Here is a 19,496-nt window from a genome sequence, read left to right as displayed (position 1 = left end):
AGCACCTTAAATCTGACCCTGTACTCCACCGGGAGCTAGTGCAGCTGGAAAAGCACTGGGTGAATATTGTTGTGCTTCACCCCAGTACTGATCTAGAATGAACCACATAATTGCACGTCTTCAGTATTACACCTTCCTCAAAAGCAAGGATTCTCTTTCAGTGTTGCCAGAGGAGGTGCAAGTACATGATAGATAAACTCCCCCTGCGCCAAAGCTTCTCCATCTCTCCACCCATCTGCCTCAACTATTGTAAGATGCTCAACTATGTGCCTCCCTCCATGTTTTAATTGTACTGTGGGGGCAGGGAGGCAGTGGAGGAATGGTATCCTTTCTGCAGGGAATATTTCTTTCCCTCCCTTGCAAGAAGTGCAAGAAGAACCCAAGTTCACTTGACCTGCCCAGCCCACACTGAATGAGGCTGAGGGACAGAGCTTTCATTAGGCTTACTTGGGGAGACAGCACTAAAAACTGGAAATTACCGTATTTTTCGCTCTATAAGACGCACCTTTTCCCTCCTAAAAAGTAAGGGGAAATATGTGTTCGTCTTATGGAGCGAATGCAGGCTGCGCAGCTATCCCAGAAGCCAGAACAGCGAGAGGGAATGCTGCGCAGCGCTCCCTCTCGCTGTTCTAGCTTCTGGCTTAGCCGGGCGCAGCCTCTTCAGGGCAGTGGGGAGCCTTCATCCCGCTGCCCTGAAGAGGCTGTGCAGCTATCCCAGAAGCCAGAATAGCGAGAGAGATCACTGCGCTCCCTCTCGCTGTTCTAGCTTCTGGCTTAGCCGGGCGCAGCCTCTTCAGGGCAGTGGGGAGCCTTCATCCCGCTGCCCTGAAGAGGCTGTGCAGCTATCCCAGAAGCCAGAATAGCGAGAGGGATCACTGTGCTCCCTCTCGCTGTTCTAGCTTCTGGCTTACCTGCACTCTGTCCCTTCCCCCACCTCCCGGAAAAGCCCCCAAGAGCTGTGCTCTCTTAAAGAGCCGCGTGGAGCGTGTGTGCGACTCTTGGGGGCTTTTCCCTGAGGAGGGAGAAGGGTGACGGGCTCGTGAAAGGGAGCGCTGAGCAGAGCCTGGGATGCATACAGGTTCTGCTCAGCGCTCCCTTCAAAGAATATTTTTTTTCTTGCAATCCCCCTCTAAAAACTAGGTGCGCCTTATGGTCAGGTGCGTCTTATGGAGCGAAAAATACGTGTCCCATAATGTTTGCAATAGGGTGTAATAGGGTCCAATTGTGAATCCTTGCAAAGATTACAGACAGAGGTAGCTCACAATGGAGATGGGTTGGGTGGAGAGTGCACCAGTCTTCAATTGCTCTGGGCCATGTCCTTGTCTTCTTTCCTCTGTTGCAGTGTAAGCTTTGAGGAAGCCTAGTATCAAACGACAAGTTTAAATTAAATGTGCACCTGCATTAGTATGTCTGTGTCACATCACAATGCCTGTTTTGGGTAGGCATCGGTGGAAGGCTTTTAGGCCCTTTCCCAGAACCCCCTCCTTCTCACTGCTAGTTCCCTGGAAGGGAAGCTGTGATTGGCGTCCATTGCAACTTCCCTCCTAGGAAAACAGCAGCTACCAGGGACGATTTTCCTCTCAGGGCTGCAGTGCAAGGAAAACTTTAAACCTGCAGCACAGCACCATTCAACAACACAAAGACACAAGCAACCGCCCATATGTATTTAATATAACAATTAGTTTGGCTTGTTACTTGTAATGGATGGCAGGGGTCTCTGTGACCATACCCCGCAACCTCCATGGGCCAAGATTGCAAAATGTTCTTGTGAATTCATTCCCTCTCTTCGCGGAAAAGAAGATCTGAAAGTGAGGTGATTTTTATAAAAAAAAAAGCATATACCTTTTTCATGGACGCTACTGTTATGTGATTAGAAAGAAAGAAAATGAAACTTTCAAAGACAGCGACTAAAAAATTTTGATATTTGGCTAAAATGAAGTGAAACAAACATCTGCAAAGAGCATCCTGTCTTAATAGCAGGTGTTTGAAATCTTTGGTCCTCCAGATGTTGCAGAACTACAACTCCCATCATCCCTGGCCATTGGCAATGCTTTCAGAGACTGACGGGAGTTCTAGTTCAGAACAATCTGGTGAGCCAAAAGTTTCCCCACTTTTGCTAATAGTATTATATTAAGATCTCTAAAATGGCTGCATTATTTCAAACCATATGCAAGTGGTATTTCTGAGGTTTGGAAAAAAAGTTACATTCCATGTAGTTCTTTTCTGATTCCTGAAGTTGTGGGATATATTTGTGCATTTCCTTTTCTGAGCAATGATACGTTCTGTTCCTACTGTTCTGTTTTGATTCGTTTGGGGAAATGTGATTACTTTTCAGTCCCATATCAGAAACCCAACCATTATGCATTTTTTCCTGAAATTATTATTCTGAAAATTAACATTATAGGCCAATGTAAATGATCTATTTGTTTCTTGTTAGTTTACTGCTAGCATTCAAAATTTTAGAAGGAACTGTCTTGGATATATTTAGTGCTATTTGTGTTTTCTTCCCCCAAAGTGTTATGTTTTTTTTTTCAGTAATAAATGTTGACTGTCTGTTTTTATGTTGGGGAAAGTTCATATCTCTAGCACGACTGCACTTCCCCTTGCTATTGTCTCAAAAGACAAGTGGAAAACTAAAATTCCTGTTAAAAGTCAAGCAGAGATTCTTTCCTTTAAACTAATTTCTCATTCTTTAAGAGAGTGTCAAGTACTTAGGGACAATTACTGTAAATCACTTGAGATGCCTCATAGGAAGCAATTCATCAATGAAATTATTATTCATAATAATAATAGCAACAACAATTTAATAAATGAAATCTGTATATACTAGTGTTGGAGGGGTTTTCTACCAGTATCTATTCAGGACTGGCTAAAACACATTTTTTTCACGAATTACAAAAATGATCCATTTATTAAGCACTTTTACTTCTCATTTGTTTCAGCTAGCAAGAGTTAAATGTATGTTTTCTTCACTCACTGAACTCCATGGAACTTAAAAGAGCTTAATTTTGGCTTGAACGTGCCCTATGTGAACACACCTTTGGGGGGGGATTTTTTATGTGGCCGACTATTAATATATTGTGCTTCAATTATGTTTTTCAAAGACATTGCAAAAACATTGCTGAAGTATAATTCTGGGAAGCTTACTATTTTAACTGTAGAGCTTCTTTTATAATTTCATGGGAAATTTTTTAAGCAGGAGTGGATAACCCATGGCCCTCCATATTTTGTTTTTGTTTTGTTTTTTTTGCTTGACTATAAGTCCCATCATCCTTGACCATTGATCATGGTTTCTGGGGCTGATGGGAGTTGGAGTCCAACAACATTTAGAGGGACACAGGTCAGCCAACCCCTGGCTTACAAATACTATTTTTGTCTGTATCACATATACATGTTGAACTGCCTGCTCCTAATTTAATTTGCATTAAACTCGTGCTTATGCAAGCTTAAGACCCACCGGCTTGTATTGATTTAGATATGTAACACACTTTTCAACCATTAGGTCCTCAAAACAGCTTTAATTTCTACTAAATCCTTCCTTTATTCCCATACTTTAGCCTTCACTATACGGTACAGTTCTACAGTAACTCATCCCCCCTCAAAACACTACATAGCCCATTCCTCCTTTCCTTAATTGGTTAAATAAAACCCATACTATTCTTATTCTTTCAGTTCCAAAGTACTCTTACCCAAACTTAGTTACATGTCCTCAATGAGCTGGTACCTTTAGGCATAACCCTTTTGCAGCCGTCTGAAGACTGTTGTCTCCCCAGAGCCACAGGTCTATTTTAATATATCAAGAGACAAAACAGGAAGAAAACCTTCCTTCTTCTACCAGTTAATTCAGTATAAATATTAATGGATTGTTAGGTGGGATTTTAAAATATCTCCCTAATAAAGCATACTTTGCCTACTGAATTATCAATCCCTAAACTAGGAGAAAAGTAGGGGGGGCAGTAAGCAAAAATAATATTCCCCTTAGAGATGCTTCATATAAAATTTGTGTCTATATCACCATAGCTGCCAACTTTTCCCTTTTCTTGCGAGGAATCCTATTCGGAATAAGGGAATTTCCCTTTAAAAAAAGGGAAACGTTGACAGCTATGCTATATCACCTGTATAAAATTGTAACATTAGCGTGTTTACCACCTGTATAAAGTACAGTGGTACCTCGGGTTACATACGCTTCAGAGGTTACATACGCTTCAGGTTACATATGCTTCAGCTTACAGACTCCGCTAACCCAGAAATAGTACCTCGGGTTAAGAACTTTGCTTCAGGATAAGAACAGAAATCGTGCTCCGGCGGCACAGCGGAAGCAGGAGGCCCATTAGCTAAAGTGATGCTTCAGGTTAAGAACAGTTTCAGCTTAAGAGCGGACCTCCAGAACGAATTAAGTACTTAACCCAAGGTATCACTGTAATAAAATTAGTGTGTAAATGACCTGTACCTTGCAGCATCACCATAACATGTGAAAGGGAAACATGGGAGATCAAGATTGGTCTCAGTTCACCTTAAAAAGAGAGCGAGAGAGAAGGAGAGCAAAGATTGTTTCTATCATAGAACAGCATAAAAAATATCTTTAACCAGGATTTAGTAAATCAACCTTTCTCCATTCTAAATGCACTTACATTAAAAAAGAAAACCAAAAAACCCCCTCATTCTCATATCTGTTGTCAAGGCAAGAGTCAGAATCTGGTCATGGATAACTCACAAGGTGTCGGTGAAGTTAACTCTTTATTCAAATTAACAAAAGAGCTGAGACCTAGTACACACAGCAACTCTTGATCCCTGCCTTCCCACAACTCTCCTCCTCCCCTGGGTCTGTCCCAAGCAACCTGAAACTTCTTTGCCTTGTCTGTTCCACCCTCATTATACCTCCACAGGTTCTGGGGAGACCAGGGTGGGGGGGTGGGAGCTGGTCACATCAGGAGGGGGAGACCCCCTGGCTTCATCATCAGCCCACCTGATCTCTGCCTCTTTGTCCCCCTTCTTCTCCAACCTCTGAATCTGCCTCTGAGTCTGAACTGTTCTCTACCACAGCCTCTTCCTGCTCACTAAACCCTGTTGCCCCTTTGGCTTCTGACATCTCCTCCTCCCAGTTTTCTCCTTCTGACCATTCATCAGCATTCCATCACCAACCCCAGGCACTGAGCCTTCTTCCCCTGGGGGTTCACTTAGGAGGGGGGGTGTCCTCCGCTGGTGCATACAGCCAGTCCCCGACACCTGTTATTTACAGAAATAAAACATCCAATTAACATCTTCAAAGCATAGTAAGATGTGTCTAGCAAGCTTCAACCACTCCAGTCCCACAGGGCATAGATGACATATAGACATAGTCACTCTATTGTCATGATCAGGCCCTATACTTGTTAATAAAGGTAAAGGGACCCCTGACCATTAGGACCTCATTGGACAGGTGAACGACCCAATTACACTCATACACATCAACCGTGGTTGCAGCTGAGTCCTGACAATGCTAAGATGGGAAGTAGCCCCATTGTGTGTCCAGCCCTCATGGTTCCTGTATATAGACTGTACCACAGCAGTGTAGGAATGAACACTGTGGGTGGCGCTGTGGTCTAAAGCACTGAGCCTCTTGGGCTTGCCAGTCGGAAGATCGGGGTGAGCTCCCATTGTTGTGTCCCAGCTCCTGCCAACCAGCAGTTCAAAAGCACACCGACACAAGTAGATAAATAGGTACCACTGCAGCGGGAAGCTAAACAGCGTTTCTGTGCACTCTGGTTTCCGTCACGGTGTTCTATTGCACCAGAAGCGGTTTAGTCATGCTGGCCACATGACCTGGAAAGCTGTCTGTGGACAAATGCCGGCTCCCACGGCCTGAAAGCTAGATGAGCACTACAACCCCATAGTTGCCTTGGACTAGATGTAACCGTCCAGGGGTCCTTTACCTTTTTTACCTTTTAGGAATGAACCACACGGAAGCAACAGCCACACTGCAAATGGTGATCTACACACCGGCCCCGAACTGGCATGCATGCAGTTGCAAAGTATATATGTTACTTTATTGATTGACTGAGTCAACACAATTTATATACCATTTGACTGCAAAAAAGAAAAGAAAAATCCTTTCTAGGTGGTTTAATGAAGTATAAAATAAAACACTAAAATGCTCCATTAAAAATGAAACAGTTTAAAACAGGTATTTTTAAACTTTCAAAAGACAATGAAAATAAACAATAGCTAAAAGGAGATTAAAACACATGTAACTTCTACATTTCTGGATAGGCTTGCCTAATCAAAATTGTTATACAGTAAGTGGGTGTCAGAAACAATCCTCTGATAATGTCTGAGGATATAGCAGGGATACGTGGGCTTTGCCTACTGATTCCATAGTGCATGAAGGTTTGCTTCATCCCAATCATTTTAGCAGTGGGTTTGGGGGCGCAAGGAAATACGTCTCTCTAATTGTACACCACCATTCTCATTCACCATAATGTATAGCATCTTACTGGAAGGACTGGTCCCCCTAGAATAATGAATTGCAATCCAGCATCTCAATAAAGAGCTTAAAATGATTTACCCCCACCCCTACCCCTTAACCGCTGCACACTGTTCAGTGTGTTTCGCTGTTGGCTTTTATTTCCCCCTCAAAGGAGGTGAGAACCTAGACGCTTCCCCTTCTCCCCTCAAATCTCTGCCGTGTCACGCCAGTGGAAATGAACAAGGCTCTATCTGCCCCGTCTGAATGAGAAAACTAAGGCGGCTTGTGCAGTGTGTGTATTTATCTGTATTCTTTCTCATAGGTACCTTTAAAAATTTGTCTGGCTTAATTTAATGGGAGCTGCTGGGATCCTGCAGACTGTTAAGAGGGCGAGGGTAAGGTTCTTGTCATCCGTTTGGGCTCCTAACCTTCCGACAGACCCCGTTTCCGTCTTGTGTGTCTCTGCCTCTCTCTCTCTCTTTCTCTATCTCACACATTTTTCCCCCTTTTGTTTTATTCTTATGCCTCTCTCAACCGCATTATTTCCTTCCAGGTCGTTTCAGTGAAGTGAAGTAGGCAGCTGGTGTGGTCATGTCTTCGCTATCAATCTAAACGGGGGTGGACTTTGGGCCTGCCTGCAGTCCACTTTGGGGGATGGATTTAAAAAAAAAAAAAAAAAACTTCAGTGCTAGGGGATTTATTCTAACAGTCTGGAACCTCTTTTTTTTTTCCTTCCTTTTTTCCTTTTTTTTTTCTCTTTCTTTTTTCTGTTTTCTGTGTAGGTCTCTTTAGTCAGCCTTGTAGCTAATGCCCTTGGCTACTCGGAACTAGGTGCCATTAAATCCCTTAGGACACTCAGAGCTTTGAGGCCTTTAAGAGCGTTGTCCCGATTTGAGGGGATGAGGGTAAGATGCCATTAGCGAGCTGATCCTTCTGCATGCCTGTGGATTACCGGGGTTTTTATTTTAAAAGCATGCTAGAACTGATCAAACTGGTAGAAAGACATAACGACAAACAGAATCATGATGCAGCTGCTGACTTGATCACCTCCCTCTGTTTATGATTCACCTTCACCCCTGCTGCACACTTCTCCCTTTTTTTTTTTAAATGGTTTATTGGAAGAGAAGAGAAAAAAAAGGGAGATATATCAAGCTGCCTCATTATTGGCCCAAACCACATGCCATTTGTAGATTCTCTGTTGGCACTTGGCTGCTCTTATTTAGCCTGGCTTCTGATACCTCTAGCATCTGAGGGGGGCATTTTCTGGCTGTAAGTTTTGAAACAGGGAGAATCACTAGGTGCAAAGAAGCAGAATTTGAACCGCCCCTTGTTTTTTCTTCTCCCCTTCCCCATAAAAAAAAGGCTACGGCCAAAGGTATCAATCAGAAGAGGTCGAAAACCCATACAGCTTCTATCTCTTGCGTGGGGTTATTCATGGCGGTAGGAAAGCACTGGTGGTTGGTGGAGCTTAGCCATCCCAAAAGAAAAGAGTACTGGTTTAATTCCTCTCGTTTGCACCTCGTTGTTCTCAGTCCAGTCGTCAATGACTGGCAGCCTTGACTGGTAGTTCAGCTTCCCTCCCTATTCTCCTTTCCCCTTTTACCATGCTTTATGGTCCCCTTGTCCTGTCACGGCGATGTAAGCAACAAATCACAAGTAAAAGCACAGAACCTGAATTTTCCTGAAATTTTTAGAAAATCCCGCTGCCAAGTGTATCTGGTAATTTCCAGGCTTTAATGGGAAATGGCCATTTTGATGTTGCTGTATTAAAACAAAATGTTTGTGTGTGAAATAATCTCATGCAAAACCAGCCCAAGGTTACCCATCTTGGTCTGTATGCAAAAGAAATAATGCAACAGTTTCAAACCTAAACATGCTTATTAAGGAATAGGCTCCATTGAACATCACGAGACTTACTTCTGAGTAAACATGCATTGAATTATGGGTGTCTGCTGTATTATAAGTCAAGCAAGAATATCATTAAAAGTAGAAATGGGATAAAGGTGGGGAGAGAATTGGGAGACGACGTAATGAAGAACTACAACTACTATGCAAAGACCTAAAAAACGTGTTTGATTTCAGAGTTCAAGATCTGAGCTATTCACACCCAAAATGGGGTTAGAAAGATGCAGTGTTTAGCATGATCCTCAGCATGTTTAAGGCATTAATCTTTACCATGTCTGCTCAGGAGTAAGTACTATTTTAATTCAGTGGGGCTTGCTCCCAGATAAGTGGAGTTAGGGTTGCAAATTAAGTCCTGCTGATTTAAAGAATATTTGCTCTCCCAAGTAAGTGTTTATAGGATTGCAGCCTCAAAGAGTATAGGTAACTTCTATAAGGGGGAAAAAGTTATTAACAGGTAGCTCAGGCCATTCAGAGAAACCACAGATATTCTCCATTTGAATTTTTCATCCTAAATATTATGTAATATGCCTCCCATGTAAAACATTCCCTGGATGGAAGTGTGGCAAGCTCCCAACCCCGACCCCCCACAAGGTTAAATAAGACACTTGACAACGGTATTTTAGGTTAATGGGCTAAAAAAGGCCACAGCTTTATTGGCTACAGATTGTGAGCGGTATTAGCTTAGGCATTGGACCTAACTGACTATATCTGACTCCCGCCCATCTGCACAGAGTTTGGGAAGTGTTAACCACCAGTAGGGGGAGACCTGCTGATGCACATCAATTAGGAGCTCCCCAGGGGCCACCAATAGGGGTCGTGCCTTAGGCCCTAGCCTCCCCAGGCTTCGGACAGGGCCACGCCCCCAGAATCCTTTAACAGAATACCCTTCAATGTGCAGAGCAGGTGATGGCGTTACCTCCCCTCCCGTCTTCTCCAGCAATATTCCAATGCCTAACTGCCTAACCTTACAAAGTTGGGACGATTTGCCATGAGGTAGGCGAAAACCAAGTGGCCGGTGCCAATTTGCCAAGTGGAAGAAGTCCTACCAGGCGCCTCAACGGCAACCAACTGAAGTCCATAGCAAGGTCAAGAGATGAAAAAACCTAAAGGGTAGGAGGGTGGGGAATCCGGAGCAGCTGGAAGCACAGAAAGGGGTGAGATTCCCGCTGCGTCCTGCTTAAATCAAGCAGGCCACACTCCCAGAGTAATTGGCTTGGTTGCCTGGGCAGTGACGCAGCCGGGAATCCCTCCACCCCATCGCGCAGGGCTGACAACACCCTTGCGCATGTGAAGGCACCATGAGTGCCCAGAACTCCACCTCCTCCTAAGGCAGAGGCACTGGCAGAGGAAGAGGAGTGTGGGGGAGCGCACCGCCCCCGGCAGCACGATCCCGGTGGGGTGCCATCGCAGCTGCCCCCCTGCCCCCAGGATGCATGCCCCACCCCCAGGATGCGCACCATGCCCCGGGATGTGCGCCAGCCCCGTCCCCGCCTGTTCTCTGCCCCCCAGTGCTGGAGCATGAAGCTCCGCCACTGGGCGGAAGTGGCTTTCCAGAAACTATGTACTACGTGGTTTATTTCCTAGTATAGATTGTTCTTGCGCCTTCATAATTCAGCAGAGGGTTAATCGAGCCTAAGCCCCATTGATTCGGATGAGATCTGTGCATGTAACCATGCACTGAATTGTGGGTAATCCTAAGGAAGTTGTGGCTGCCTAAATGCCATGGATTTCAGTACGGCTTTAAGCTTCTCCATAATATGACCAATTGTGTTTAGGCTTTGAGTCCTCATGCCCGCTTAGACATGAAGTTGAACTAGATTTACAGAGCAATCTTTCACATGTTTACCCAGAAATAAGTCCTGCTCTTTTGAATAGGGTTTACTCCCTAGTAAGTACACATTTAGGATTGCAGTGCCATTTACTAGGGAGTATGGCCCCTTAGATGTTTCAAGGCAGGACCAGGTGTTTCTAGTGGAAAACCCATCTTTAGCACAAATGTAGCCCATGTCTGAAGGGATGTAAAATCTGAGAAATTTCAGGGAGCCCAGGACACCTTCAGTTTACTGCCACCTTTCAACTGCTGGATATTTGACATTTTTGGAGAAAGGTTAATAAACTAGATGGATCACAGATATGATGAAGGCTAGTTTTTCATTTTCTGCCAGATAATCTGCAGATAGCAATAAAGGATGTACACCCATATAGAGTTGGAAAGGTGTTGTTTTCTTAGTTTAGCAAATCGAAATTCACTTACTGGGCTATTTTGCAGCATTTCCCCATCCTTGTTATTAGCACTGATTCAGTCTTATACCCCTCAAACAATAAAAAAGAATAATCTGAGCCAAAATGAAAGAAAACAAGAGCTGAAATGATCTTGCTAAGAAGCACTAAATGTAGGTCTTTTGCTTTCCTCTATGCTCTAAGAACTTACATTTCAAAGAATGTACTCAGCTGTATTTTCCTGGGGGAGGGAGGTTGATAGTATTGCTATGAAACATGCATGTACTTCTTGACAATTTCTAACACACAATCACACGAAAAGAAGCCATGTTCCCTCTCATAATACTTGATGGTGATTTTTTTACCATTTGTTTAGGTAAAGCATATATACAGTATATATATATTGGTTACATATATTTAAGTGAATGAGTAGAAGAGCGAGAAAACCTAGGTCCTATTTTATGATTAATAGAGCAACCCCAAATGCCAAAGCAGTTTCAAAGTCACAATGCCTGGCCAATAAATGCACTGCTTTACATTTTCACTAGTTGCCCTGTTCCAGATAAATTGTGGCTATAGAAGGGACAAATTCTGAAGCTCATATCAGGATCTGAGATTTAGACTGAAGGTTCTGAATTTAAGCGTATGTCTTATTATTATTATTATTATTATTACTTTGCAAGTATATGCAGAGAAATCAATTGACTATTGGGTGTGATGATTTTTTTACGCATTCTGCCTTACACATGACGTATTTTTCTGCAGGCAGTGCTGCACATACATATAGATTGCGGTGTGTGACACTGCAAGCGGTTGCCTTTTCCATACCTTATGTAAAGCAACAGTGGCACCTGCTGGAAATAAGTGCTCATGCAGTGTCAGTGCTATCCAGTTAATCCTAATTCACTGGAAAAGAAGCCTCAGAGACTGCTGGTTGAGGTGTGAATGGCTTTGGAAGAAACTGTAATTGCTTGGTAATGGGGACTTGGTAGCTACTGCACAGAAACCATAAAACTGAAAGGAAGCAAAAAAAAATTGCTTTGGTCCCCAAAATAGCATTTAATAGTTCCCCATTCTGTGGAATCATAGATTCAGAATGGCACGCTTTCAGAATCTGTGTGACAAAATGCATGTCAAACATTGTAGAATACACATGCGGGGTTTTTTTAATCCCCCGTTTAAGACGCTGGGAGGAGCGATATATACATCTTAATCAAAGGATAAGAGCCTTGAGTCCAAAGCACCCAGAGAAGACTGAAGACAGTTTTGAAAGAAAAATGGAAAGGGAGGAAGTAGATCAGTGGTAGAGGACACGCTTTCTCTGCATGCCCCAGATGCAATCCCTGGCAATGCCATGTAGAACTGGGAAAGACTTCTTGTCTGAAACCCAAAAGAGTAACTGCCAGTCAACAGTAGGTAGTTCAGAACTATATGGACCAGCAGTCTGACTTAATGTAAGTCAGCTTTAATGTAAGTCAGCTTTCTAAGTTTTTCAAAGTGCAATCAGTTCAACAAGGTTTTCTCCCAGGTGTGCATAGCATTGCAGCCTAAACTCTTCATTCGTTCCCAACATAGGAAATCCTAATAAAAATAAATAAATGACAACTCATCTGGCTCTGTTAAAGATGGCTTAACTTTTCTCCATTAGACTTTATTCGTATTTTCACAAATATCATCTCTAGTGGCAGGGACCAAAAAATAAAAAATGGGAGGGAAGCCCTGTTGAAAAAGTATTGATTTCATTTGCTTTGTTTCAGGGGAGGGAATATGGCTTTTCTTTTTGAGCTTGCAAACATGCATGCTCAGCTCTTCAGATATGATTGGCCTTGCTTATCAAACAATAAATATAGCCTTGATTGTTTTTACACTAAGCCACTGCTAAGCCTTAGAGCAACCTTGATACCCGTTCCTACTCCCATTTGAAATAAATGGCTCAAAACCCCTCACTTTTCTACATGGGAGTAGGATATACCTTGCCCATAAATTCCATAAGTCTGGTTTTAAAGGGGGAAATTGTTGCTGGCAGAAATTCTTTAAGCCTATTCAATTCCACATTCTCTGACTTAGCTGATGGAGTCAGCCAGCGGTCCTGTTGTTATCAAGATAAGGTATAATCTCTTTCTTTGTCCACCACATATTTTACTGAACGGCAAAACCAAAAGAATAAGTTGCCAAACAACCTCTTGAAATATAAAGTCTTTCTTTTAAAAATTACAGTGGACAGAGAGGGTATCTTTTTTTTATTGCAACTAGCTTTTGATTCCCCCCGTTAAAACTAGGCATGTCTGTTTTGCTTCTAATTCATCCTCTCTTCTGTACTGAAACTTTCTCCTCCTTCCTCCCCACTTCTAATACAGGTGGTTGTGAATGCCTTGGTGGGAGCTATACCATCCATTATGAATGTGTTGTTGGTCTGCCTTATCTTCTGGCTGATTTTCAGCATAATGGGGGTTAATCTTTTTGCTGGGAAGTATCATTACTGCTTTAATGAGACGTCCGAGTATCGATTCGAGATAGAAGAAGTCAACAACAAGTCAGACTGTGAGAAGCTCATGAATCCCAACGAAACGGAGATCCGGTGGAAGAACGTAAAGATTAACTTTGACAATGTTGGTGCAGGGTATCTGGCCCTTCTGCAAATTGTAAGTTCTGCCTTTGTAGCTTGACGTCTCCTAGAAGTAATGGGTTATCTCTGTTAGATGTTATGATGGTTGCAAATATTAGCTTCCCCATGTGAAGTCCCATGCAAATGTCAGGAGCTCGTCCTACACTCGAGTAGGACCCTGGTAGAGACACATGCCCGGCTGGCATGTTCTCTCCTCCTGGTCATTCGTTCGGGAGCTTCCAAAGCTTTCTTCGGCCTGAACATCACAGCGACCGATGCCAATAGACATCGGCACACTTAGGAATCTGCAGAGTCTTCGCAGCTTGTGTAACAGACCTCAGCAACTCAGCATTTTGGCTAATCTACTTTATTTACATATAAACACACACGGAGCACTGCAACATGGCTCCCTCTCTCTCTCTAGCATCAGACAGCAATGAGAAAGAACAAAGGACAATAGTCCCACTTCACAGAACACAGTAACACAAACGTCCTGTCTCCGTCACATCCCCTTCTGTGGAGTCAAAACATACACCATCATGTGATAGACAAAAATCCCATGACTGCAATTATGGAGCAGGAATTCTAACAGCAAATTCATGAAGTGAATAATATCTTCTCGCCTGTGGAGAGAGAACAAGACCCAATTTTAATCTTTCGGCTAGTTAGGTTTCAAGGAGGGAAGAGAAGCTTAGCTATTACCACCTCTCTCCCATTTACCAGTCAGGATTCAAGAGGTTGGGTTTTTCTTTACAGTACTTGTGTACTGCGGCAGGTTATCGTCTCCTGAGCAGGGTGAAGTCTGAGCTAGGTGATTGGGAAACTTTGTGAAGAGAGGAATGTGGCAGCAAGGAAATGGGAGAATAGTTGGTTGAGAATTTCGCCCGACCATTTTAGATGTACTGTTCCAGATATTTTGCTTGATGTCCAGATGTGCAAGCAAATTTCCAGTTCACGCAATGAGACTCCGGTTTCGTGTCCTTCATGCTGTGCCCCCAGTATCTTCTACAGAGTGTCAACCAAATAGGTTTTTTGGGGGGAGTGTAGAGGAGGAAGTGAAAGTCCCCTTGTGTGGGCGGAAGACTATTCTGCTGGTGGAAGAATACAGTTGGGTGTCACCCTTTATCCACTTCATTTGCATGCCTTCCATCCAATCAAGTGAGTTTAGTTCATGCATGGAGAGGCCTTCCTGCAGCCCTCTGTGCTGCCCAACAAGTCATTCACACATCCCAGCCAATATATATCAGGAGTGAGGAATATTCTCTGCCTTAAGGGCCATGGAGAACCTTCCGAGAGCTGCATGCCATCGTTGGGCTTTGTCAGAGGCAAAAGTGGGCCAAGCAATGGATGTGAAATTGTGACCTTTGTACATTCCAGTGATTGACACAAGATAACATCGCCAAGGCAATGATCTGTAAACATCTATAAGAAAATGGCAAAAGTGGCTTCTTTCCCAAATCAGTTTTATCTTAAACAATAGCAAATGCAGTAAATGAAGAGTTCACCTGTAATATGTCAGTGACTCACTAAGGTCACCAAAATAAAACTTTGCCACACCAAGTTCAGATACCTAGGGGTACAAATAACCAGAAACCTCAATAAATTATACCTCCACAACTACAAGCCTCTGTGGTGACAAATTAACAAAGACCTAAAGAAATGGAATAACATGAATTTCACTCTCTCAGACAAAATAGCCATGATCAAAATGATCACCCTCCCAAAACTAACGAACCATTTCCAAACCCTCCCAGTCTGGATCCCCTCAACCCAACTCCGCAGTTGGCAGAGAAAACTACACTCTTTTATCTTCTCACATAAAAAACCAAGAGTAAGCCCCAAATACCTGCCACCTGTCAGTGGTTCAATGCAGTCATTGCATCACCACCCTGTTCATTGTTTTATTGTTACACTCCAGTGGGGCAAATGTCAGAGGCTTCTACACACACCACAAATACCTCTTGATCTCTCCCTCCACCTTCCAGGAAAGCAAAAGGCATTATCACAGTTCAAATGCTCATTGCAGCCAGGCAGAAGCACCCAGGGAGGATGCAGAACAGGAATGGTGTGTTGTGTGTGACATTGGGAAAGGGGTGTAGCCTAGGGAGACTCCCAAGGGGTGGTTCCCAATATTGATCTATATATGAGGTACAACACAGCAATGTGTAATAACTTCAATGGAGTGAAGAAGCCGAGATGGTGTGTGCTGTATTAATTTACTGGATATTTATTTCAAGGAAAATGGTCCAAAACCAAAAGCATTTTTATGTATAAACCTTTTGAACTTTGCTTTCTTTAACTCAGCTTTGCGTATAAATCCTTTTTACTGCTCTTTTTTCCTACAGACAAATCACTGTAAAACCAATTTGAATTGTGTAGATTTATGGAAGAGGGGCATCAGATAGATTGATCATTCGTAGTTAGTACCGTATTTTTCGCTCTATTGGACACACCGGACCATAGGAGGGCTTCAGGCTTCAGACGGCTATCCGCAAGCCTTCGGAGCATGGCGTGAACTCCTGCTGCACGCCAAAGGCTTGCGGATAGCTGCCTGAAGCCCCCGGAGCGCAGCGGGAGTTCCCTGCGCTCCGGGGGCTTCAGGCGGCTTCAGTGAAAGCAACGCGAAGCCTCCAGAGCGAAGGGGGAGCTCTCAATCTGCGCTTCGGAGGCTTCGCATTGCTATCGCTGAAGCCAAGGAGCTTGCATTCGCGCCATAGGACGCACACACATTTCCCCTTCATTTTTGGAGGGGAAAAAGTGCGTCCTATAGAGCGAAAAATACGGTATATTGCAGTAGTGGCACATCCTGTTTTGCCACCCAAGGCAAAATGGGAATGGGACTCCCACACACACACTGCACCCCACCATTTCTGCCATGCACCAAAATGCACCCCCTCTCACCAAAACTCGGCAAGAAGGGTGCTTGCTTAATGGGCAGGCCGGTTCTGGTATATTATACACAGTTTGCAGAGAAGGCTCTTGTTGTAAAGAACTGAGTCTGGTGGCCAAGAGAATTTGCACATGAAATCAGTTGTTTCCGAGCACATTAGTAAATTCCCTCCTAAGGAGAAAAGAAACTTGACCACAATCTGAGCGACATGGATTCATAAGAAATGGCATAACCAATCGAAGGATCCATCAGCCGACAGGAGGGCCCATATTATTAAATTTGCCTTCACCCAAACCGTAGGTGGAAAAGGAAAGATGACCTTGAGCCAGTCACTATCCCGCAGACTGTATCCAAACAAATTGTTGAATATTTTTTTGTGCCAAATGACCTACAAAGAGATGCTCTTTTATATAGTCCTCCTATACAGATGTTTTTGTTTTGTTTTGTTTTTTAATGAGAAAAATCATTTTCCTCTAAAAATAATGTGTGTTTCCCTCTATAGGCAACCTTTAAAGGCTGGATGGACATAATGTATGCAGCAGTAGATTCTAGAAAGGTAAAGTACATCCACTTCTGTCACTGTTATCACAGAGCTGGTATTTGAAACAATGTTTTTCCGTGCCATTTTATACGTACAAAGAATGCCACCTTGCAAGGTCATAGCTGCAAAAAATTTGCTCCATCATCGCGATCCGGCTGTCCCTAGGACCCCAAGGACTGCTACTGTATATGAGGAATATACGACGCAGAATCCTGGGTGGAATAAACCCAATCCTGCCAGAGCTTTATGTTCACTCTGGGTTACTATGGAACTTTGGGTCAGGGGACGAGCATCGGATTTTAGGATGGTGTGGGCGGTTTCTCTTCACAGGGCTGTCAGGGACTGGGCAGAGGAGGAATGGTAGAGACCGTCTTCTCAGTCTGACCCTTCCAGAGAAGAAGAAGACAGATTTACAACAGGGGTTTGAGGGAGGTTACAGCTCAGATGCAGATGAGGGGGAAAGTTGGGAAATAATGAGAGAGGAGGAGGAGGAATCATGGAGGGGGGGGAGAGGCAACAGCTGACAGACACAGTGTCTTTAGAAAGCATTCCAGATCCTCCATCTCTCAGAACCTGACAAGCCTTGAAAGTAGGAGAGCAAAGAGCTCAAAGACAGAGGACATGTAGCAGCATCCATAGAAATAACAAATGAGGAAGTGGGAGAGACGGGGCATGAAGATTCACTTGGGACAACGCCATTATCCAAGAGGCTGGGTTCTATAGCCTTTCTCTGTAAAGAATGAAATAAAAAAGGACGATCAGAATATTCCTTGTCTTTGTATGTTCCTGGGCAACCAGCCCTGTATATCCCTGGCAACAGCCTGACCAGGGCGTAGAGCTGACGGGCACAAAATTGAGAAGATCTATAATTAAGAATATCCATTTTGGGGTGCCCAAGTTTGGCCTTGCACAGGGCACTATATTACAAAATGTTACCAAAGTCTGCCCCTTAAGGGACAATAACTTCAGAGAGCATATTTAATGATAAAAAAAAAAGAATGAATGAATTGCAAAGATTTTCAAGCCTTTGTTAAATCCCTCTTACAGATTGCAGCTTCTGAAATATGTTTATTGTTTTCTCTTATACACACAGCAAGATCAGCAGCCCAAGTATGAGGACAACATCTATATGTACATCTACTTTGTCATCTTCATCATCTTCGGATCCTTCTTCACCTTGAATCTCTTTATCGGTGTCATCATTGACAATTTCAATCAGCAAAAGAAAAAGATAGGTCAACTTTTCATATTGACTAGCGTAAAGGACCTTCAACCCCGCCCCCCTTTTCTCTGAATTAACTTCCAATAAATAACCCATGGAATTCCCTGAAACTTGCAGCTTACGAAAGAACTGATTCACACATGCAGGTTGCGACTACAGTTGCCACATGGCCACATGAATGTGTCTTCTTCACAGAGAGGACTTTTTTGTCCCCCTCAAATGAATGTTTCTGTTTCTGTGATTTTTCACCATACTGGAACAAAACGTTCAAACCAGTCTCACACAAAGAACTTGCTACTTGGAGCTGCCATCACACAGTTCCATTTCAAGCAATTATTGTACCACATTTTGAACTTAGATCCAAAAGCTTCTTCAAAACCACTAAATAGATTCTAAGTCCTGAACTACCAGGGACTAGCGTATCTTCTCTCATTGCCTGCCAGTGACAATGTAATTTTCTCCATTATTATTATTTTTTACCTCATGGAGTAAGAAGAAATGTCTACTTCAGTTGTACCTTCATCTTTAAGCAAAGGTGAACAGATTGTAACCAGCTTTATTTCCTTTTCCTTCCTTTACTTTGGAGGTCAGGATATCTTCATGACAGAGGAGCAGAAGAAATACTACAACGCCATGAAAAAACTGGGCTCCAAGAAACCTCAGAAGCCAATTCCAAGGCCTCTGGTGAGTTTCCAGGCTTATTCCCAATATGCTGCTCCTTGTACACTCAAATAAAGTCTTCACACTTTTCCAGCATCCAGCTCTTGCTCTTTGAGGTTTGATCCCTTCTTATTTTGAGCTGGCGTGGTGTCATGGCTGAGGCACAAAGCTACCTCAGGAAAACCCTGCTTCAAATCTCACCTACCAACAGATAGCCTTAGGCCAGCTGCAATCTCTTAGCCTCAGTTCCCCATCCCCAAGCTGGTGGGAATAACAACATGCATCTATCTTACATGGTTGTGATGCACATAATAACACCCAGAACTGGAACCAGCTTATAGGCCCCACCCCTACTTCAGAGTGCCCCACTGCACCTTGTCACATGGTTATGAACTTCAAGCCACCCATCATTTTAATTTCCCTGTGGTGTTCCAGAGTGGATACAAAAATCAAGAACATCAGGGCACTGTGGAAAAATCAAAATGGTGGATAATTTCCCTGGCACAGTTACATAATCAAGAGACCGGGAGCAGGCAGGAGGGTCAAATGGCAAGACCAAGCAGCCCTTCTAGGGCTCTTGGACCATGCCACATTGCCTAACTCACTGCCAGCCCTGAATACTCAGCAATATTATGTTTCTGTTATGTTTAAGTAATCTCCTGAAGCAGCATAACAGGGCTGTGATTACTCTTCAAAGGTGGTTTAATCGTTTGGGGTCTTAGGAAGAAGGTTTATGAGCTAGAGCCTTTTAACGTTAATCTGCATCCCGCATGTGGGTGGCGCTGTGGTCTAAACCACTGAGCCTCTTGGGCTTGCCGATCAGAAGGTTGACGTTTCAAATCTGCGTGACAGGATGAGCTTCTGTTGCTCTGTCCCAGCTCCTGCCAACCTAGCAGTTTGAAAGCACGTCAGTGCTAGTAGACAAATAGGTACTGCTGCTAAGGGAAGGCAAGCGACGTTTCTGTGCGCTCTGGCACTCGTCACAATGTCCCGTTGCGCCAGAAGTGG

The 19,496-nt window shown here is 43.5% G+C and overlaps 1 protein-coding gene across 1 annotated transcript in view; it reads left to right on the top strand.

The window, feature by feature from the left end:
- The window catches only part of SCN8A (sodium voltage-gated channel alpha subunit 8), a 103,189-nt gene that overhangs the window by 71,809 nt on the left and 11,884 nt on the right, over window positions 1-19,496 (top strand). The window contains exons 21-25 of the mRNA XM_081898495.1: window positions 7,228-7,350; window positions 12,928-13,212; window positions 16,568-16,621; window positions 17,700-17,837; window positions 18,408-18,512. Coding sequence (XP_081754621.1) covers window positions 7,228-7,350; window positions 12,928-13,212; window positions 16,568-16,621; window positions 17,700-17,837; window positions 18,408-18,512 — 705 coding nt within the window. The remainder of the gene's footprint in view (window positions 1-7,227; window positions 7,351-12,927; window positions 13,213-16,567; window positions 16,622-17,699; window positions 17,838-18,407; window positions 18,513-19,496) is intronic.

The sequence above is a fragment of the Podarcis melisellensis genome (genome assembly GCF_964234715.1).
Source record: "Podarcis melisellensis genome assembly, chromosome: 2".
Taxonomy (NCBI): domain Eukaryota; kingdom Metazoa; phylum Chordata; class Lepidosauria; order Squamata; family Lacertidae; genus Podarcis; species Podarcis melisellensis.
This window is presented reverse-complemented; position numbering and strand designations above follow the sequence as displayed.